The sequence below is a fragment of the Triturus cristatus genome, chromosome 6 (genome assembly GCF_964204655.1).
Source record: "Triturus cristatus chromosome 6, aTriCri1.1, whole genome shotgun sequence".
NCBI lineage: Eukaryota > Metazoa > Chordata > Amphibia > Caudata > Salamandridae > Triturus > Triturus cristatus.
Genome location: NC_140589.1, coordinates 895,320,962 through 895,345,131, shown reverse-complemented (window position 1 = coordinate 895,345,131; position 24,170 = coordinate 895,320,962). Strand labels below are relative to the sequence as shown.

Below are 24,170 nucleotides of genomic sequence, written 5' to 3'. Positions count from 1 at the left end.
CAAAGCATAGCATAACAAAACAAAGCATAGCATAGCATCACAAAACATAGCATAGCATAAGAAAACATAGCATAGCATAAGAAAACATAGCATAGCATAACAAAACACAACATAGCATAGCATAACAAAACAAAGCATAGCATAACAAAACACAACCAAACAAAACATCGTAGCATAACATAACAAAACACAGCATAGCAAAACACAACAAAACATAGCAGAGCATAACAAAACATAGCATAGCATAACAAAACATAGCATAGCATAACAAAACATAGCATAGCAAAACATAGCATAACAAAACGTAGCATAACATAACATGACAAAACATAGCATAACAAAACAAAACATAGCATAACAAAACATAGTATAGCATAACAAAACACAACAAAACATAGCATAACAAAACATAGCATAACAAAACACAACGTAGCATAGCATAACTAAACAAAATATAGCATAACAAAACAAACATAGCCTAGCCTAGCCTAACATAACATAACAAATCATAACATAGCATAACAAAACATAACATAGTATAGCATAATATAACATAGTATAGCATAACAAAACAAAGCATAGCATACCAAAACAAAGCATAGCATAACAAAACAAAGCATAGCATAGCAAAACACAACAAAGCATAGCATAACAAAACATAGTATAGCATAACAAAACACAACAAAAAATAGCATAGCAACAAAAAATATCAAAACAAAACATAGCATAGCATAACAAAGCATAACAAAACAAAACAGCATAGGATAACAAAACACAACTAAACATAGCATAACAAAACAAAGCACAGCATAGCAAAACACAGCAAAACAGCATAGCATAAGAAAACATAGCATAGCATAACAAAACACAACATAGCATAACATAGCATAGCATAGCATAACAAAACACAGCAAAACATAGCATAGCATAACAAAGCATAGCATAACAAAACAAAACAAAACATCATAGCATAACATAACAAAACACAGCATAGCAGAGCACAACAAAACATAGCAGAGCACAACAAAACATAGCATAGCATAACAAAACATAGCATAGCATAACAAAACATAGCATAGCATAACAAAACAAAGCATAGCATAGCAAAACATAGCATAGCATAACAAAACGTAGCATAACATGACAAAACACAAAACATAGCATAGCATAATAAAACAAAACATAGCATAACAAAACATAGTATAGCATAACAAAACACAAACAAAACATAGCATAACAGAACAAAACATAGCATAGCATAACAAAACACAACGTAGCATAGCATAACAAAACATAGCATAACATAACAAAACACAACAAAACATAGCATAGCATAACTAAACAAAATATAGCATAGCATAACAAAACAAACATAGCATAACAAAACACAAGAAAACAGCATAAAACATATCATAGCATAACATAACAAAACATAGCATAGCAACACACAACAAAACATAGCATAGCATAACAAAACACAACAAAACAAAGCATAGCATAGCATAACAAAACATAGCATAGCAAAACAAAACAGCATAGCAAAACACAACAAAACCTAGCATAACAAAACATAGCATACACAAAACATAGCATAGCATAACAAAACAAAACATAGCATTGCATAGCATAACATAACATTAGAAAACATAGCATTAAGTTTGATAAACTCATAGTAGAGGGCTAGCTAGCTTTAACGGCCAGTGAGTGTAAGCAACTCCGTCAACCCAGAAGCAGTCACTCGGTCACCTTTGCTCTTGTATTGCAGTGGCTTTGTTTATTAAACAGTGCCCATATTTATACTGTTAGCACTTTACTTGTGCAAATTTCAGGGCTCACAAAACTTTAATGAATCGAAATTCACAACTGAGGCTGTTAAGTTCGTGCTATATGAAACCCTAAGGATAAATAAAAAACATTGCCATTTACAATGTGAATAGCTCCAACAAACAAAAGACCTTTTTCAAAGTACAAAACATTGCCATTTACAATACCAATAGCTCCAGCTCCAACAAATGCGAGACCTATTGCATTTCCAATGCTTGTTTCTTCTTTTTATCAGCTCTGCGAGCCCTACCTTGCTGTATTGCCTCTTCCTTCCTTCAACACACACAAACACCTCTCCTCATCTTGCTGCCCGTCCCCCACCTGTCCCCCACCTGTCTCTGCCTGGTAATCCTGGGGTTAAACTCTCCGGAGTCAGTAATCACCTTTGATATAATCTATTTCAGAGAGGTGCTGTAATGCACCATGTTGCATCAGCTGGACCCTCCCAGGCCCAACCCTAAGCAGTTTGGAAAAGCAAATTGTCTTATCAATCTGGTGGTTCACGGGCAGTATGTGTGTGTGAGTGGTGGGGGGCACCTATTACACCACAGGTTACAGAGAACGATGTTAGACGGGTGTGTGCTGTGTAACTGTGTGTATACATCTCTGTACAGCTGCTTTCAACGTGACTAACCTGTCTAAATCTCTAGCAACACGTGCGTGTGTGTTTTTAACGTTGGAATAAAAGCAATTATAATACGATAGCTGTGTGCTCAACTGTCTCTGTAGTGGCACCCATGTGGCTGGCTGGCTGCCCATAAGAATGTCTCCCTGTCTAACCTTTTGTGTGTGCGTGTATGTATAATTGTCTCTCTTCAAGAGTGTTAGTTTCCAGGTATTTGTGTTTGACCTCCGTAGGTGTGTGTTCGTGTTTTTGTTTAGGCTGAGATATGTGACTGTAAGTGTGTTTGAGGTCTTGTTTTTATCAACCGATCTCCATACCTAGTCTGTTTGAGTTGTGGTGAGTTGATGTAATTTCGCCTTCTCCTGCCACATAATTTACTTAGCCCTGCCATATAATTCCAGTGGCCCTGGTCTTAGCCTTTGTACATTATTGTGTGAATATCAAGTATACTTCAGTGTGCCTATTGTAGTGTCTATCTATTCTGGGCAAATCACTTCATCTCCCCTTGCCTACCAAAAATAAATCTGCACTTGTGCAATGTAACTAGTGCTCGTGTAAAGAACTCCAATACCTTTGGGTCAGAGTTTTTGCTATATAAAAATGCAAAAAAAAGAGGCAATTTAAAAGCACAAAACCATTTTCTCCCAATTTCAAAAGGGTTTTGCAATTGTGAACATAACTATTTGCGCTTGTGAGAATACGTTTTTCCACCATATGGGAAAGGTTACTGGTCTTACTGATGTCTAAAGCGTGACACCGGAAGCTACAAACAGGTGAGGAGAAGTACTTGTAATATTAGAAAAAAGAATACTTTTAATTCCACTTTTTCTCAATAAGCATTGCAAGAACAAGAACACTAGAAGACATTTTTTATGTCAATTCTTTTTTTAATAGGGTCGTTCAGTTCTATATAATGTATTATTGGTTACATATAAGGTAACAAAAATACTTATAACACTTCTTTTATTATAACTTTTCAACATGCTGCTTTATAGCATAGCTTAAATACATTGGCAAGGCCAATAGCTCTGGCTAAACACTTATAAGGTTCCAAAGGCGTGACCTATTGGCTATGCCAATGCTTGTTTTAACTGAAGCGTCGCACTTTAAATTTTAAATCACTACCTCCACCCCCCCCCCCCCCCCCCCCCCCCGCCGCCCCACGCTATTTTAACTTCAAACATCTGTTCTCATATTTATATACTTAAACGGAGGGCGCGCGTCTCATTGCGGGCGGCTGACCGAACTCTCATTTGCTCGCTAGCCCGCTGCCGCTTTTGTTTTGGATATCTATGATCTGGTCCGAGCGCTACCCGTTGTCCTTGTTGCCTTTGCTCTCGCCCCCTCCCCCCTTTGTGTTAGTGTACTTTTTGCATGGCTTTTCTTTGCTCAGCCGGTTTCGCTCTTCTCCCCGTGCACCGTGTTAATAAAAGAAAGCTGTGCTGATACTTACTCACATGTGTCCTTGTTCTCCCCTCCCCCACATCCATAACCTGGCTTTGTGTTGCGTGCCCACCTTATTTTGCTTATTTATTTTCATTAAGTGCCTTGCCACGTTCTCTCTCCTCCCCGCGTGCCGTGTTCAGCAAAGAAAGCAGTGTAGCTGCTAAATCCCACACGTCACTTCCACACTAAATACCCATCGTGCTACTTGACCACGTTATTTTATTTATTTACTTTATTTAATGTGGCTTTTTAGGTCTCGGCTGCGAAAGGCTGCGCTTGCGCAGTCTCGCTCCGAGATTTAATGAGTTGGAGTGACTTTGAGAAGAGGGGCTTGCACCCGCCCCTCTTCTCTCCTGTTCTCCATTGGCTGGCCTCTTAAATGCTGGCCAGCCACTGGAGAAGAGGTCCAGTCACTCCGTTGAAGCCCCGTCCTTTTCGGATCGGGGGGCGTGTTTTTTGCGAGAAGTCTCAGGGAGGAGACAACAGCAAAACACGCCCCCAAATCCGAAAAGGACGTGGCGTTTCTCCGAGGCATTTTCTGCTGTGCCTCGGAGAAAGGCGGTGGTGTCCCGGCGTTGCTCCCTCACCTGATCTCCTCTTCATTGCAGCGTCGGCGGATGTATGTTAAATTGTTGCACATAGTAACAGACACCTTGCTCGTTGAACCTGTCTCTCTCGCCTTTGCCGCACTGGGTGATCCGGGTCAAACGAGTATATATCTCGGATGCGTTGTTTCCCATCTCGGCCTAAATAAGAGCACACTGATGCAGAACAATATAGACGTGGACCTAGTTGTGGCTCTTGGCAACACTTGAATCCAGCTCAGATGTTTGCTTTTAAAATGACGTCCTTCCGGCAGTTCTTTACATCACATTCTTGGTATAATCGCTATTGTACGAACCTACATTTACGCAGAAGCAACCCTTCGCCATTCATGAAAGCTATAGACTTGTTTAAAGTCTCTCAGTGGCTTTATACTAGTATCGCACCCTCCCCTCCGACTAGCTCTGCTGTTCACCAGCTGCCATGAGAACGGCGCTATCTAGATCAGACTATGGGCGCCTCAAGTGCGCCCCTGCCCTCTGCGAGGATTAGCAGTCCCGGCTCTCCGCCTCCGGCACAGAGTGCCGGACGGCAAGTAACTTTCCCGCCGCACAATGACACGAAGAGCAGCACTTACTGTGATGGCCTGCAGCCGCTCCCGCAGCAGGTCCGCCTCCTCCATCACGGGGCTCGGCAGCCGGGCGCGCCGGGGTGGTTCACAGCGACAGAGGCTGGGGGTCCCTCAGCCGGCGATGAAGTTCAGTCCCGTGGGCTCCCCGGACAGAGTGACTGAGGGACGGCAGAGAGGAGGCGAGGAGCGCGTGCTGCGTCTGAGCTGCTCTGTCCAGGCAGGCACAGGAGCAGGCAGTGCTGAGGAGGCAGCAGGCACGCTCAGCGCTGGCACGGCTGACACGCCTTACACGCCTTAACAGGGAGAGGCGAGCCTCGCTCACACGCTGCCAGCTCGGTGCCACAGTCCCAAACTACACTTGTCAACAGGGGACTTTGTTTTCACTCTTACGACCTAACACGTGAACGAATCAGACCCTCCAGGGACTTCTGACCTGCTTGTGAGGCAGATCTTCTCTCATCCACGGCGGGTTCTGGTCACGAGACGGCAACAATTAAAGTTACTGGAGGTGAGCAGAAAGGGGAGGTTAAAATAAGAACATTAAAATGGATGAGGGCTGCAAAAAGCTCTAGTCGGGGACCAGGTGGTGGGTAGTCGGCAGCTGAATGGGTAATAGCAGTTGTTGCCGGCTGACTGGGTCAGGTAGTAGTCTAGGTCAAGGCGTAGGTTGACTGGTGGAGAAGGGAAATGGAGCTGTAGACAGAGTAGGAGACCAGAAAGGAGCTGCAAACTGGTAGGGAGGAGCGGACGCTGTAGTGAGAGTCCGCATAGGGAGCTGCAGACCTGGTCAGGGAAATGAGTAGCTATAGATGTGGTCGGGAGACAGGAGAAATGTAGTCTGGTTTACGGCATTAGGATTGTAATTTTGTGGAGCTGCAGACTGGGCCTGGGCCATCAACTGTCTGGGAACCAGTGCTTAATTTCAGCTGGGGGTTGAAGGTGGGGCTAACAGGAACTCATTTTTTTGGGACTGGCACTTATTTTTCTTCATGAGACTTTCACTCAGAGCCAGAGAAAAAAGCATTTACAATGCAATGGTCTCGGCATTGGTAAAGTTAGAGCTATTGGCATTGCTCATGACAATGCCGTTTCTTTAAATGTTTTAAAAACAGAAACATAAAGAAAAATAATGTCATGAGCAATGCCAATAGCTCTAACTTTACCAATGCCGAGACCATTGCATTGTAAATGCTTGTTTCTGCTGTTACCAGTACGGTGGGGGACGCGTCATTCTTCCTCTCATATTGCTCTTCACACACATTTTCTGATGTTTCACTTTCTTGGCGTGGCGCCACTTCAGACGCCACTCTCCAGCTATAAGCAAGCTTCAGGAGTACACGCCTCTTTAATAATGTATGCAGGGCGTGGCCGCGGCTCAGGCGCAAAATATGAGCGGCTTTGGACCTCACACTTTCCAAATGATGACTGCTTCCGTGTAGCACTGTAGCTGATATAACGCCCACTCCAAAACCGGCAGGGGATCACAATGCTACCCCTTTTGCCTCCACCAAACTAATCTTGGCCACACGGCAATCACCCCACAATTCACTGCTTTCCTTAGATGGAGATGAAAATCCAGTGGCCGGAACCTATGCATTGCCGGCGCGGGTGTAACATGGAGTACATTTAAATGACTCGGGCTGTGTCTAGTGCAAAGAGCCGTTCAAGGGAATGGGGCCATCAGATTCGCCACCCCAAGCAGGGCTTGTTAAAACGTATTACCAAGCCCTGCTTGGGGTGGCGCATCTGATGGCCGGCCCCATTTCCGTGAACGTCTCTTTACACTAGACACAGCCTGAGTCATTTTAATGAACATTTGATTAATCTAGCCTCTGCGAGAGAAAAGGTGTTTTTCGTACCTTTCTATTGATAACACAAAAATGGAAACTATAAACGTGCAGTAAATGGAACCGAGGCCAGATGACCAAAATAATTCACCATCATAAACAGTACAACAACACATACCCAGGTATACAAATAAATGTCATACCCCATGGAAAAGAAAAGTGTCCCATAAAAAAGTATAGGAAGTAAGTGTGCATATTATGAAGGTAATTTCTACCTTATAACCACATTTATAAGGAGGGGTGGAGTTTTACACTGCTATTCTGAGCGGTTTAAAACTTTACTGGAAGACCCAATTTTAGCTAGTCACAAAGTTATGGTTGCCCCATATCACTGTGACGTGCAGGTGACACATAGAATAGATTAGTGATGCTTGTGGTTTGATTTACTGAGCTGATTAACTTGAATTGAGAATGTTGTCATGACGCAGTCGATAATTCTACCACATCTCTGTATTTGTGCCTGATTTTCTTAACTCTATGTATGTGGAGGCTCACGTTGTTGAAATAAGTACTTGCAAAGCAGGTCGTTTTTAAATATATTTTGTCTTGCAATGGAAAATGAATTTGTATAAAAAGACTAAAGTATTAACTTCACCAACCACCCTGTGAAAACGGCTCATATTGGGGCACTTTCCCACTCATATGGCACTTTAGTGTTCTTGACTGTCGGAGAGTAGAGGCCCAGACGTTGCACTCCCGCTGTGTGGTGATTCATGGGGCCCTTCACAACACTGTAAACATGAAATTACTTCTATCATATGCTTAGCATAGTCAAGTACCATGAACTATATAAATAGCCGAATTTGTCTTTTGTGGTTAGTTTGGGGCTAACAGATAGACTTCACATAGTAAAGGTGCTGAGGTCACAGTTTAATTGCATTTATATCCAGGAAGGAATGAAACATTCAAGGGCCTTCCTGTCTGTTAAGTATTTTGCCTTTGATGAGTTCCTATCACGTTAACTAACGGTCTTCCTGCGAGTCTCACTTTTATTACCACGACAATAGTCTCAGTGGGAGTCGAGGCACTTTCTGGACTGATTCGTGGAAGTTTAATCCCCCTTGAAGTGCCATATGGACATATTTATAATCATTTTGTTTTCACCCGTTCTACTGACCGTATTCTCCCTGATGGGTCCGACCTCAGCGGAATGAAGGCTTCCAGTGCTCTCACCTCTGACATGATTTTTGATCACGTGTCTGTGTGGCGATGATGCGTTGGTGCCCAGGATTTAAAGTAAAGGGGAGAACGGAGCAGCTGTCTGTCCGTCCTTGAAGGGATATATAAGGGGGGGATTTAAGTAAAAGCACAGGATATCTTCTGGCTGAGAAGGGAACTTGGTTGAAGGCAGCAATTGATGTGTGTAACTGCTCGCTATGTAACTTGAAGTAAAAAATATCACCAAGTTTATTGTGTGATTTTAAAACTGCAGCTCCCCCCACCAATAATCCACAGCGCTCAACAAAACTGCGCACGGCAAACTACATAATTACACTTCAACCCACATAGTTACACTTCACATATAGCCACACAGCTCCAAAACAAATAATTACACTCAACAAAATTCAACTCCGCAACGTGTCTCAAATTTACACTCCATATAATTCCACACCATGCCACACAATTTCAGACCATCCCACCCAATTTCACCCAATGCCGCACAACACAATTCAACAGCACACATTTCCATACCGCACAACATAATTACACTCCAGATAAATCTATTCCATGACACACAGCAGCACTCTACATAAATGCGCTCCACACCATGACACATAATTCTTCTCAACAAAATTTCACTCCATGACAGTTTCACACAACACAGTTTAACTCCGCACAAATCCATCCCATCCCACAAAATTCCACTCCACATCATTTAATTTCACTACACACCACATACATCAAATCCACACCACACAGTTCTATTTCATGCCACACAATTTAACACCACGCACCATAATTTCACTCAATACATGCTACTTCACAATACCACTTTGCATAAGTCCACTGTACTTAATACCACATAATGACTATCCACATAATTCCATTGCACATGCACTTATCCAGCATTTCTCATATTGGTTCACTACAGGTCTTTCAGCAGAGTTTCTTTACCATAACCTTTCTAAAAATACAAGCTGCAAACACACACACTCCTTCTATTCTTTCAGTGTCTTTGTGCAGCCTCTTTATGCGTCTATAACCTTCTCTCCCCTTCCTTCTTTCTCACACACTTTCTACTACTCTAGAGTTTATTCAACACTTCATACGCAAATTACCTATGACTCTCAATCTTACTTTCTATCTATTTTATACAGCTCTAACCCCATCTATTCACCATACCACATATTTCCAATACACATATACATTACACACCACAAAATACCACCCCACACAATTCCACAACGAATAATTTCAATTCAAACAAAATAATTTCACTACAAACAACATACGTTCACTCCACTACTAACAAAAACACAAGTAGAAAAAAATGTAATCTACAACGCAAATAGCTCTAACTTTCACAAATACGAGATCGATTAAATTGCAAATGCTTGTTATAAATGATGTTGGAATTGTATTGTATTTCTTATTTAGTACTACTAAATGCTTTACAATTGTTCATTCGACTAAGCTTGACTGCTCTGTACCACAGCTACCCGGGGCTGAGCAAAGGGTTTTGTTACAAAACCAAACTGGATTCGATGGACATTGTGACAGTACTACACGTTAAGGTCTCATCTCCACACCACATAGTAATCCCACTTCCCTACAATAATTTATTGCCCTTCCCCAAAACACTGCTTAACTACCATGGTGTACTTTCGTGCTGTCGCCACCCGCATGCATATTAGGAGACTAATTGCCCATTCGCGTGGCTGGCACCTCTCTAACGCAACCTATCTGGAAGCTTGAGTACGTTCAGCCAGCCCGATCTCTGCTGTTCTCTCTCCTCTCCACCAATGATAGGACTTTGGTGCAGATTAGAATCCCTTGTTTTTGCCTGCATTACTAGTTATGTTCTCCTCTAGATCTGGGCCTATGTCTCTTCTTGGCCCAAATATCATTCTGGGATTGTCTGGACTAAAGACCAAACCAAGATGCCTCAAGAGTAGACTAGAAAAGCTACATCGTACAGTAAGATAGAAGTATATGTTCGAGGCATATGAGCTGCAGATTGTACACTGTGCATAGATCGCCATCTGGTGTTGAGCTTGGAGGCTTGCACCTTGTCGCCCTGGAAGAAGTCTTTAATAGTCATAAGATTGGTGACTCCTCCCTTGGACGATAGTGCGCATGGGCATCGACTCCATCCTCAGATTGTTTTTTTCCGCCATTGGGTTCGGATGTAACTTTTGCGCTCCGGTTCGACAACTTATTTTCCAAACCATTTCGACGTGCAAACTATCTACGCTATTGTCTTCGATCGCGTGATCTTCGCGCATCTCATCTACTCGATTCCGGTCGTCGACGCCGGCCACTGGGCCTATCGACGCTGTTCGGGCCTACAGCTCATGGAAAGGACTCCATTCAAAAAGGGCCCCAGTGTGGAGTGAAATTCCCACACAGTGACCATCACAAGGTCTGTAACCTGTGTCTCTCGCCTGAGCACGACGAGAACAATTGCCAGGCCTGCGCCTCCTTTCGTTCCAAGAAAACCATCCGTGATCTCCGGGCCCGACGACACATCATGGTGCAGAGAGCAGCTCCGGCACCAGCGGACATCTTCGATGAAGGCCCGATGTCCCAGAGGAAGATTCCGAGGATTTGAAAATCTTGTCAGTAGACAACTCGGACTCAGACGACCACATCACTCCTGGTCAACGAGTGCGTGCAACTACCCCTACCCCACCCGAAAAAAAGAAGGCCCCGATCAAGACTACGCCTTCTGGCCCCAGTCGTGACCGAAAACAAGCTTCAGAAGCCTCGCCCACGGGCCCGGCTCCGAATATAAAGGACAAGCCTTCCGGCTTCTCGGGAACGAGCAGACCGCATATCAGTGTCCCGCAGGCGCCTTCGGCACCGAAGACGGGATTACAAACCCACCAAAAAGAAGTCGGCACCGACCACCTCGATGCCGAAAGACAAACCATCGGATCCGAAGCCAAAGCCCTCGGAACCGAAAAAGATTTCCGTCTCCTTAGCCAAGCCAAAGGACTCCAAACCAACTCCTAAGGCCTCGGAGCAGAAATCCAAACCCCGCTCGGACCCGAAGAAGTCTGCGCCGAAAGCGGTTACCGAAGAGGAGGAACTTTTTCGACCGGATCATGTCGATCCCAAGCAGAAAAAATTCCATATAGACCCCAAAACAGGACATGTGGCTAGTGTTCACACAAGAAGAGGAAGCTGGACACACCAGACACTCCTGCAGTACCTGTAAAGAAAAGACTGTGCCACTTCACCTATAAGACCCTCTTCTCCTGTTCTTCTTCCTCCTGAGCCTGTTTTTCCTCCTAAACCACTCTCTCCTCCACAACTTCCGCCACAATCACCACCACAGGATGATGATAATGATGATTTAGGAGGTGGGGGAAGCAACAATGACCCTTTCACTGACCCTGATGACGACATGGACACACCACAGGACGATCGGGACGATTAAGATGACCCAATAGATCCCCCAGACCTCCCTGAACCCCAGCCATATCCAACAAAACCATCTCCCCCAGATGATAATATTGGCTTTGGTCAGCTTGTTAATAGAGCTGGTGTCTACCATGGTGTCCACATGCATTCAGACCCTGCAGACGAGGATTTCCTTCTAGAAACCTTCGAACAGTCACAGAAGACTGTCCAAATACTATCAATGCTAAAAGGGGTCATCAAACATGCCCTTGACACATCCAAAGACCCAGTGCGAGCTAGAATTCTCAGTCCCAGGATTGACAAGAAATAAAAACCTGCCCCGATGATCCCATCTACATCAAAGGGCAGCTACCCTTAGACTCACTAATGGTAACTAATGCTAGGAAACGCGCCAACTCTCAAACCTACGGTGACACATCACCTCCGGATAAAGAATCAAAGTTATTAGATGCCTCTGGCAAGAGAGTTGCTGCCCAAGCAGCCAATCACTGGCGCATAGCCAACACCCAAGCATTACTGGCTAGGTATGATAGGGCTCTCTATGACCGGCTAGAAACCCTATTACAACATTTACCTGATCAGTACAAAACCCAGGCAAATGACTTAATTCAAGAGGGCAAATTAATTACCAACGTCTCAATCAAGTGTGCCCTTGAAGCAGCTGCCACAGCCTCTATGTCTATTAACACTAGTGTGTTACTCAGACAACAGGCCTGGCTAAGCATTTCAGGCTTTAAACAGGAGGTACAGTCAACTATCCTCAACCAGCCGTTCAATCAGGAACAACTTTTTGGACCGGCTGTAGACACCCCTCTAGAAAAGATGAAAAAGGACACGGAGACTGCCAAATCCATGGGAGCATTACAGTCTCGATCCACGCGTGGTTCCTTTCGTCGTTCCTTTTATAGAGGAGCATCCAAAAACATTGGAACAGAGACCGCCTCCTCTTCCTACAAAGACACCATGTAAACATCCCCCAACAGAGGATATTTTAGAGGCGGATACAGGGGAAATAACAACAAAGGGAGAGGCCGAGGTAACAACAGTAATAAACCTGTACTTCCCTCCACTCCCTCCAGACCATTCCACTCCGGTCGGGGGAAGACTTTCACAGTTCCTACCTGTCTGGGACTCCATCACAACAGACAAATGGGTAAGACAAATTATCCAGTATGGTTATTGCCTGGAACTTACAGCAACCCCACCCACCATACCACCCAAACAGCACCCAATGTCCACGGAACACCGTACACTCTTAAAACAAGAGGTTCTCTCACTGCTTTAAAAGCACGCAATAGAACCAGTTCCCTTACAGCATCAATGAACAGGGGTTTACTCACTATATTTCCTAATCCCCAAGAAGGACGGGACTCTATAAGACCAATACTCGACCTCGGACCCCTCAATCTCTATGTAGAGTCGGGTCATTTTCATATGATCACTCTCCCAACAGGTCCTCCCACTGCTGCAACAAGGCGACTTCCTTGCCACATTAGATCTCAAGGACGCCTACTTCCACATTCCCATACATCCTGCTCACAGGAAGTATCTAAGGTTCATAGTGGACGGGCAACACTATCAGTTCAAAGTCCTTCCATTCGGGGTAACCACCGCACACAGAGTGTTCACAAAATGCCTTGCGGTGGTAGCAGCACACTTAAGAAGACAACAAATCCATGTTTTTCCATATCTCGACGACTGGCTAATAAAGGCCAAGCCATTCAACCAGTGTGTTCATCACACTCATGAAATGAAATGTAGATTTATAAAGCGCGAATTGCTGCCCTGAGGCGTCCAAGCGCTACCTGAAGAGTATGGTTGTCACAGACGGTCAGCAGGAGTTAGTTTTGGGAGTTAAAGAGGAAGGTCTTTAGTTGTTTACGAAAAGAGAGCAAGTTAGGGTTAGATCTAAGCTGAAGGGGAAGGAGGTTCCACAACTTGGCGGCGTTGTACGAGAACGTCCTGCCACCAGCTCTCGCTCTTCTGATTCTGGGAACTGTTGCTAGGAAGGCCTGGCCGGAGCGAAGGTGTTTCCTAGGGAGGTACTGTGTAATCAGCTCACGACAGATTGCCGGTCCTTTCTCCCAGAAGGCTTGATGGGAAATACACATTGCCTTAAAGGTAATTCTTTGCCGGACCGGCAGCCAGTGCAAACTCCTCAGTCCAGGTTTGGCTGATAGTCTCCGTGGCAGCTGTAGCAATGTGCGAGCTGCGCAATTTTGGACAATCTGCAACTTACGAAGTGTGTAGTCGGGGGCACCGAGTTACAGGGAGTTGCTAAAGTCCAGTGGAGACTGGATCAGGCCTTGGACAGCAACCTGCTTGGCCTCCATAGGTAGAAGTGGGAGCACTTTTCTCAGCATCCTGAGGATGCCAAAGCAGGTCGCAGACAGCCTGATAGCCTGGGTGTCAAAGGTTAAGGCTTTGTCCAGCCATACCCCCAGGCTTTTTATGTTGTCCTTGGGTGCAGACGGGATGCCCAGGCATGGAGGCCAGAGGGAATCAAAAAGCGTTGGAGCAGCGGGGCCCATGAGCATCAGCCCAGTTTTGTCCCCATTAAGTTTGAGGGAGGATCTCGTCATCCAGCCTTTCACTTCCTCCAGACATTGCCTTAGTCCCATTTGTGTAGATCTGCCGTCCTCCTGTGCCAAGGATACCACCAGCTGAGTGTCGTCCGCATAAGAGATGATCTTAATGCCGAACGGACGAATAATCTCAGCCAGTGGTCTCATATAGATGTTAAATAGCGCAGGGCTTAACGAGGAGCCCTGCGGGACCCCGCAGCTCAGGGGTTTGCTAGACGCCATTTTTTTTTCCCTCAAAGATCTGGAAGGACCTGTTACTCAAAGGATTTGAGCCCACATAATGCCCTACCTGAGATTTCAACTTCAGAAAGGCGACACAGCAGCACATCGTGGCTGACCGTGTCAAAAGCTGCGCTTAAATCAAGGAGGATCACTGCCACTGATCCGCCTTGATCCAAGATCCTTCTAGTTTCCTCGGTGACCGCTAGTAGGGCAGTCTCCGTCCCATGTTTAGGTCGAAAACCCGTTTGGGTGGCATCCAGCAACTGGTTATGCTCCAAGAAGTCCAACAGATGTATGTTGATGTGCTTCTCTAGGATTTTAGTCACCCAGGGGAGCAGAGAAATAGGGCGGTAGTTACTAAAGTCACCAAGATCGAGGTTGTTTTTTTTTTAGTAGAGCACGGACCATAGCCTGCTTCCAGGGAGGCGGGACTGTGCCGGAGGTAATAGAGGCATTGAGCAGGTTCTTGATGGTGGGGAGGAACACCTGGATTACCGAGAGCATAGCCTCTGGGGGGGGCTCGGTCACATGGTGACCCTGATTTCACTTGCCGCGCTAGAGATTCCAGGGAGTCCTGTTCTAACAAGGGGAAGTGTTCCAAAACAGCCGTGGGTAGAAGAGGAGCATCCACCAGTCTGAGCCCTGTGTAAGAGTTCGTGGTAGGAATAGATTCGAAGAACTTTTTTGTGGAAGAATTCTGCCAGATCGTTGCAGTGAGCTAACGGTTTATATGGGAGCGTAGAGGGTGGTGGGAGTTTTGTGAGGCTTTTTACTATTTGAAAGATTTCTTTGGGTTTTGATTTAGCCCGCATGATTTGTGTGGAGAAATAAGTAGCTTGGGCAAGTTTTACCTCATCTTTGTAGGCTCTGATCGCCTCTCTGTACAGGATTTTATCATCCAAGGAAAAGTCTAGGCGCCACCGTCTTTCTAATTTCCTACAGTGCCGTTTTTTTCCCCTGAGTTCCTTGGAAAACAAGGGGGCAGTTTTTTGTGGACGCTTCGTAGTAATTTTACGAAAGGGGAGTGTGGTCTCTAGAGAGTGCGAGATCCACTCTTCAAACCATCCAGCTGCTACACGACTTGGGATTCGCAGTAAACTACACCAAGTCACATCTTCAGCCCTCTCATATACATCAGTATCTAGGGGCCACACTAGACACCTCCAGAGCTCTGGCATATCCCAATCCAGCCAGGATAGCCATATACAAGCCCTAATCACCAAATTTAAACCACAGCACTCCCTTCCAGCAAGGGTATTTATGCAACTCATAGGAATGATGGCCTCTTGCATCTTTATCGTACCTCATGCAAGACTTCAGATTCGCCCTTTACAGGAATGCCTAGCACGTCAGTGGAACCAGGCTCAGGGACAACTTACAGATCTGTTGTTGGTGTACAGCCGCACACATCGCTCTCTGCAGTGGTGGAACACACTAAACCTGTCCAAAGGGCGGCCGTTCCTCGAACCGGTTCCACAGATAGTGCTAACAGCAGAAGCACCACTCACCGTTTGGGGAGCCCATCTCCTAAAACATACAATTCAAGGCAAATGGACCACTCAACAGAAAGTGCTCCATATCAATCACCTGGAATTACTTGCAGTTTTTCTAGCATTAAAATCATTCCAAGTACATCTACAGAACAAGACTGTCCTAGTCCGGACGGACAACATGATAGCCATGTATTACATACAGAAACAAGGAGGCACACATTATTTGCAGCTGTCTCAGCTTGCACAAAACATTTGGAGATGGGCCATTCCACAAAAAATATACCTGCTTGCAGAACATGTTCAAGGAGTTCACATTCAGATTGCGGATCTGCTAAGTCGGCAGACACAGCAGATACACGATTGGGAACTTCATCCCCAAGTTCTTCAACCATTTTTCCAACTGTGGGGTCAACCAGACCTAGATCTGTTCGCCACACACGCAAATGCAAAATGCCCAACCTTCGCCGCCAGGTTTCCACACCCGTTGTCCAAAGGCAATGCGATATGAATGAACTGGTCAGGCAGATTTGTGTACTCTTTTTCGCCACTCCCACTGATTCCTCTAGTAATACGCAAGCTCAGACAACAGTCTCTCAAGATGATCCTAGTGGCTCCCACATGGGCACGCCAACCGTGGTTCACAACACTGCTGGAACTGTCAGTAGTTCCACACTAAACACTACGCCACTCCCCAACATTGCTACTGCAGAACCATGGAGAGATGAGGCACCCCCGATCCAGGTCAACTGAATCTAGCAATCTGTCTTCTGAAGTCCTAGAGTTCGGTTATCTTAACCTTCCGCCGGGCTGTATGAACATCATTAAAGAAGCCAGACGCCCTACTACTAGAGCTTGCTATGCTGCAAAATGGACAAGATTTGTCATCTACTGCAATAACAATCATATTAATCCGCTGGATGCTTCCATCCAGGACATCATTTGCTACTTGCTACACTTGCAAAGATGTAATTTAGCATATTCATCCATACGATTACATCTAGTAGCACTTGCTGCTTATTTACAAAATAGACAACACTTGTCACTATTTAGAGTACCTGCAATTAAAGCCTTTTAGGAGGGCCTTAAAAGAATAATTCCTCCCAGATTGCCACCCTCTCCGGTGTGGAATTAAAATATTGTTCTTACCAGGCTCATGGGTCCCCCATTTGAACCTCTACATAAATGTGAACTTCAGTTCCTCACATGGAAAGTAGCTTTCCTTGTCGCAATTACCTCTCTCAGAAGAGAGTGAGATCCAGGCTTGAACCATTCTTACAAATACATCGTAACAAAGTGGTTGTCAGAACAAATCCAATATTCCTTCCCAAAGTCCTCTCTGCTTTTCATCTTAACCAATCAGTTGTTACCTGTGTTTTTGTAAAACCCAGACTCCGTAGCAGAGAGAGCTCTTCACACACTAGACGTTAAAAGAGCACTACTTTATTACATTGACAGGACTAAACCCTTTCGAAAAACAAAACAACTGTTTGGAGCCTTCTCCCCACCTCATAAAGGTAACCCCATCTCCAAAGCTGGGATTGTGAGGTGGATAGTAAAATGCATTCAAGTATGCTACCAGAAGAACACACATTAACAATTCCCCCTAGAGCGCATTCAACACTCAAACTAGGGGCTTCCATGGCATTCTTAGGGAACATCCCCTTAGATGACATATGTAACGCAGCAACATGGTCTACACCACACACCTTCACCAAACACTATTGTGTTGACGTGCAGGCTAAGCAACAGGCTTCTGTAGGCCAAGCTGTTCTTAAAACACTTTTTCAAACTACTGCAACCGATACAGGTGACCACCGCTAGGGGAGACATTGCTGTACAGTCTATGCACAGTGTACGATCTGCAGCTCATATGCCTCAAACAGAAAATGCTACTTACCAGTATGCATCTGTTCTTGGCATGTAGAGCTGCAGATCTGTACACGCCCACCCACCTCCCCGAAACCTGTATCTGTTCCAGTATTATCTTAATTAGATACACTCACATCTCTTCTATTTCTTACTGACTCCATCATTTCCCATCATGGCGAAAAATAATCTGAGGATGGAGTCGATGCCCATGCACACTATCGTCCAAGGGAGGAGTCACCCGTCTTGTGACTACGAAAGACTTCTTCCAAGACAACAACAAGGTGCAAGCATCCAGCCCAACACCAGATGGCGATCTATGCACAGTGTACGAAACTGCAGCTCTACATGCCAAAAACAGATGCATACTGGTAAGTAGCATTTTCCTTTAGTATTCTGGTTATAAAAGCCAGTTCCGTGTGTTGGAAATTTCAGCAGGTGTTTAAGAAAAACGTGATTTCCCACCTGTGACCAAAGTATCAATAATAAAGCCACAACACTTTTTTGAAAAAACAGCGCATAATATTTGGTGGTCCTTCCTTTAGTCTCCCTCCTGGCATATCTTTTTATTTTATAGAATCTTGTGCTGTTCTTCTTGTGCTGTTCTATCAGCCAGTGAATTGTTGATCTGCAACAAGTCATAAAACATCACTTAACGTTGGTGATGGCTTTTAGTCTCCAATTAAGCACGAGCTAGCCCATGCTAGGAATTGATTTTCACCTTCAGTGTTTAAAATGTGACTTCTATCTTACACATGTTTCCTAGTCTGAAAGAGGAATCCTTCTTGGAAATGATGGTGAAATGGCTGTGTATCTCAGTACAGGAAAAACATATTTCTAAAGAGCTGCCTGTGCTTACTTTTTCTTCCAGAGATTGATGGACACTTTTGATTTTGTTGATGACACCGACCATGGTGATGAGTCAAAAATGGAGGCGCCCACTTCACAGCAGTAAGATATTTTGTTTTGTTTGTGGGGAGATAATTAATTTATCTCTTTTTTGCTTTTTAGTTTGTCTGGTAGCATGGTTTGACTTTTTCACATTTATAATGCAGTTTGTGTGCAAGTACTGTTAAATATTCTGATATTTCGGATAAAAAATGAGTTTTTGCTATTCTTACTTCACAAATTTCAGAGTACATGAAACACTCATATTGTAATTTTTCAAATGCATGCTTGTATATGTAGGAAAGTGCCCCTTTCTGACCTGGTCACCCCCACTTTTCGCTCTAGTTCTGATGCTTCTAGACAAAGTACATTGGGTTCCTGCTTGCCAGAAAGCCAGTGCTCTTTCCCACAAAACATGTAAATGTCTAAATGTAACCCAATTGGCAAGGACTTGAGAGCACCCCTGTAAGACTGTACTAAATCGTACCTCTGGTACCCAGGGCATGGGTACTAAAGAGGGTCCCTATAGGCTGAAGCATGTATTATGCCACCCAAAGGGACCCACCCAAAACTGCATGCACCCTACCATTGCAGAATGCGTGCAAACCATTAAAAAAAACATAAGGCATACTCCTTGTGTGCCATACCAAGGAACACTACATATACTATATGTAAGTCACCCCTCCATCAGGCCTTACAGCTCTAATGCAGGGTGCATTATATTAATTGTGAGGGCCCATCTGCATGAGCAGATAGGCCCCTGTGATGTCTAGTTCCATTCTCAGATATTGCAAGTGATCCGGCAGCCATCTTAAGGCCATGCACTGATCATTACGAGCTACCCAGGTACATGATGGCTGCACTTAAACCAGTGATGTTTGGCATCAAACACCTCGTCTTAACAAATCGGAACTGATGCCAGTACTAGATTTATTATGATATGCACCCAGAGGGCACTTTAGATGTGCCCCCTGAAAACATACTAGTCCTTAATGTGCTGGCTAACTGGTATCATCCAGCCTGCCACCACAGATGACTTTCTGACCCCCTATATGCGAGAGCCGGTCCTCTCAGATGTTAGAAACAGTGGCTACTCCGGAGGAAGGTGTTCCCTCCTCCCCCATCAGGAAGGCTAGTAAATTAGTAGCTTAAGGCCAGAGGCTTCAAAGTCTCTGCTGCCTTAGATATACAGCAACTGCTTACCCCCAGACCTGGGAAACGCCACCCCCTGTCCTGAGGCCCATTTGGCATTGGCGCAGGCAGGAAGTATTTAAGGGCACCCTGAACCTTCCTTCCTTAGATCCTGATCCGAAACAAGCAAGAAGATCAAGAAACAAGACGACCTGCCGGGCAGCTGCTAAGAAGAGGACGACACCAACTGCCTTGGCCCCAGCCCTACCGGTCTGTCGACCGTCGAACCTGCTCCTGCTAAACCCCGGCATCTCCAGTGGTCAGCAACCTCACAAACCCCAGAGGACCTGGCTACCTTGTGACTCTGAGCAACTGGGACTCCCACGAACAGTGGTACTGCTCAAAGCAAGTAACTGACTCCGGGCATCAGTCAGGAACCGCGAACCCTGCTCACTCTGCACCCGCCAAGCCTGGCTTCTGCCGGAGTGGACAAAGACCCCGAGGACGTCCCCCCGGCGACTGTGACCCCAAATCCAGCACCCAAGGACCCACCTCGACGCTCCTGACGATGCCTGCAGCCTCAGAACCAGGCACTCCTCCAACCGCGACCAGCAGAGGGTAAGATTTCCCGATGCCAAAAGGCACCCCTGCACCCGGTGCCCTGCGGCCCCCTGTGCCCAACTCCTGGGTGCCTACCTATCCTCCAACTACCCAACTTACCTCTCGAAGTGGTGGTCACACCTGAAGAATCTTCGTCCCCGAGCTTGCAGCCTTTGTTCATTCTTGAGCTTCTCCATTGCAATCCATTGAGCGCCCGACGGCTCAAATGTACCCTACACCAAGCCGCCCGAGTGTCCCTGGCAGTGCAACTTCTACTCTAACCTATTTCCCCATTTGCCCTGAGCAAGTGACCAGGAGCCCAGCTCCCACAGCCGCGTGGCCTGCAAGCCAGCAGCCACCAACGAAGGGCCCCCTGCCTCCCATAGAATAACATTGGTCCTAACTCACTCTGCACCCGGCTGCCCCTGTGCCGCTGAGGGTGTAACAACTGTACTTACCTGACCCTGGGAGACCCCTGAGTCTATTCCCAGAACCTTAACTCTGCCAGTCAAGTACTTACCCAAAAGCAGATAACTCACTTTTCTTCCATAGGGTAACATTGACTGGTTTCACTTGGAAATTCTTCTAAGTGTGGAGTTCCTAAACTTTAAAATATTCACCTAAAATCAACCGAGTAACTAAAACGAAAATACTCACCTGCCATCAGGAGAGATCCCAGTGCTGGATCTTGGTTCCCAGCACTGACCCTGTAAAGTAATTACAACCGTACTTACCGCTAACCCAATTTTCTACCATAGGAAATCATTGATTGTTTTTCTGTGAAATTTCTTCTAAGTGTCGATTTTTGCAAACTACAAATATTCTTTAAAAATCGCACCAACTGTGAAAACGTAATTACTTACCTGTTTTAGACAGATGTCCCAGTGCTGAACCTAAGAGCCCAGCACTGGATTACAAAAGTAACGAGAACATACTTTACCGATAATTTGAATTTCCGTCCATAGGGTAACATTGCCTGGTTTTTGCTGAAAAAGTTTCTCTGGCGATTTTGCAAATTTACAAATATTCGGTAAAAATCTCCTGTATAACCAAAACTCATTCCTTCAACTGAACTCATCGCTGCTACCGGACGGGGCGGACGCCTTCCTTTTGATCCTATTTTGAATACTGAATCGGGTATTCCACGATAAGACAAATTTGCTCTTACCATTTGAGGAAATCGCGTTCAAACCTAATAACCCATGATGGTTTGTAACTGACGGCAGAGGATCATCGCTTTTGTACACTCCACTAATCAATGCTACTTATCTCTTTATTTAAATAGGACGGTGATCTCATACCAAGGATAAATTATATCCCTTTGGATCGTGGTAAACTCGCGAAATTGAGCTAATTAGAATCATATGTGCTCTTCTTTCAACCTAATATCTTAGCCCTGAAGAAGTCCAAAGTTGGACGAAACGCTTCGGCTGTTTTTGTTGTTGTCAAAGAATGCACATTTCAAATTGAATAATAAAGAAGAACCTTTTGGAAAACGTACTACTTTGAGGACTTGGACTCATTTGTATTATAAGAATTGAGTGGTGCATTTGGTGCTGTGTTTTTTCATTCCTTCAACTGTTTACAGGTGATGCCCCAGTGCTGGATCCAGGATCCAACATGGAGTTAGAAAAAGTAACCATAACCCCTCTTACCTGCTAAGTGAACTTCCTCCCATAGGATAACATTGGGGAGTCTATGAGAAAATGTTTCTAAGTGTCTACTTTTAAAATACCAAAATATTGCTTAAAAATCAATACTGAAACCAAAACGCTGTTTACAGGAAATGTCCCAGGGCTGATTCCAGAATCCAGTTATGTGATTAGAAAAGTAACCCTTAAGGTAACTAATTGCATTTAACTAGAAATTCCCATTGAGCTCAATGTATTATTGTGTTTGAAATAGTGTTGCCTATTGCAACCACTGTAACTATTATATTCAAAAGTCTATTGCCTATTCAAAAGTATTTATCTAATGCATCTCAATCTGAGAAAGTATATTTTGATACCTATTGTTGGTTCTAAAATAAAACTACATATTTTTATACAAAAACCATTGGCCTAGAGTTCAGTTCTTGAGTGTGTGGGACCATTTGCTGACTGTGTACAACAAATGCTTTACACTGTCCTTTAATACTGCCTTATTGCTCGACCAAGCTACCACTTTAGAGAGTAAGGTTATATCTAACTTTAGTCTCTGCCAAACCTCTGGGGACTGTGGACTCTGTACACACTGTGCCTATTTGGGAACAGTATATACAGAGACACTTTCCTAAAGGGAGGACCTGGCCTGGCAGTCCGGTCTGTTCCCATGAGGCACAGGGTCAAGCCTGATTTGCACATGTCTTGTTCCAAACTGGGGTGGCGTAGTGGGCAAAAGAACGATGGATTTAACCCAGATCTTTTGGCTGGGGGAGAATGTTTGCATTGTCAGCATTCCGTCCATCATTTGTTTGCTGTAACACATTTTACCCTAAGTGGGATGGGTATGCCCAGACGTGGGTCCCTTGCTCCCTGTGCCACTGGATTCAAGCCAGCCTGGCTGATGAAGGGTGACATACAATGAAACCGGTCCCAGGATGCATGTTTCTGTTTGAGGGAGGACCTGGCCTGGCAGTTCGGTCTGGACTGTTCCCATGAGGCACAGGGTCAAGACTGATTTGCATATGGCTGGGTCCAAATTGGGGTGGCGTATTGGGCAAAAGAACGATGGATTTAACCAAGATCTTTTGACTGGGGGAGAATTTTTGCATTTTCAGCATTCCGTCCATCATTTGTTTGCTGTAACACACTTTTAGGCTAGACACACCCCTAAGATGGGCCTCCTGAAGTGAACAACCAAGGAAGGGTTTCACCATTTTGAAATATGTGAAACTAGGAACTCGAGGTTAAGTTTATGCCCATTCTCCCTAGCAAGTGGTCATATAGGGTTGTAGTCACAGCAGAGGTAGGTAGCCCATTGGCTACTACCCTACACACCCCTAAATTCAGTATTTAGGGGTCCATCGGACTCCAGTAACTCCGATTCGCCTTCTGCGGACCGAAGGAAGGACAAAGAAGAGATGAAGTTTTGAGAACTGAAGTCCTGCACCAAAATTAATGCCAAACCTTGCCTGGCTGCTTGCACCGCAACAATCACAAAGACGGACTCGTCCATAAGCTGAACACCCTCCCCAAACCCTTGAAGGACTGTTATCTTTAACAACCAAGTAGCATCTCCCTTTGGGTGGGGGAACCATCCCCCTGCAGGCACTGACTGCATGGACCCGGTACTTTGTCTTGCTGGCCATCAGGCCCACTGAGAGAACAACTCAACAGAATACGTTATCGAGAGTCCTAGAGCTCAGCCCCGTTTGTCTCACCAAGTCTCGAGCCGCTGACCGCTCCACGAGGCTCACGGCACCAATACCCTGCATACCGCAGTCCTTGCAACTACTAAGGCTTGAAGTGTATCTAGTCTGGAAACCACCAACGCCATCACTGACCTGCCATCGAGGGACTTAAGGATCCACGAGATTTTCATCCAGAGTGACCCTGCTGCCCTGTTTTCTCTCCTTCTACAGGTCGCCAAAACCAAGTGAGAGCTTCTATTTACAACGACCTGCCGAAAACACCTCTGCACCTGCTTGCCTGTCGCCCCCTCCCTCCGTTCCCTTAAAGCAGCTGTCATTGTGCTCCAGAGACCCTCAAAAGCCTCCCGCCCCTCTCCTCCCCCTCTTCCCCACCCCCGTCAGCCTCTCTGAACTGCTGGGGGCTTCTTGGTCATTGGCCCCTAAGCACCTTAAGTCGCAAAAGGCACCCTCAAGAACCACTCAAGTATATGTATGCAGTGTATGTTTGTCTCTTAGGACAGCATAACTGCGTTCGAGGCTCATCCCTCAAA

General features: G+C 45.2%; 1 protein-coding gene across 2 annotated transcripts in view; it reads left to right on the top strand.

The window, feature by feature from the left end:
* SCAF8 (SR-related CTD associated factor 8) overlaps nucleotides 1-24,170 on the top strand; it is a 1,763,249-nt gene that overhangs the window by 438,380 nt on the left and 1,300,699 nt on the right. For both annotated transcript variants that reach the window (XR_014963046.1, XM_085611536.1), the window contains exon 9: nucleotides 18,541-18,620. Coding sequence is in view for 1 of the 2 variants with exons in the window: in XM_085611536.1 (XP_085467662.1) it covers nucleotides 18,541-18,620 (80 nt within the window). In the remaining variant the exon portion in view is untranslated. The remainder of the gene's footprint in view (nucleotides 1-18,540; nucleotides 18,621-24,170) is intronic.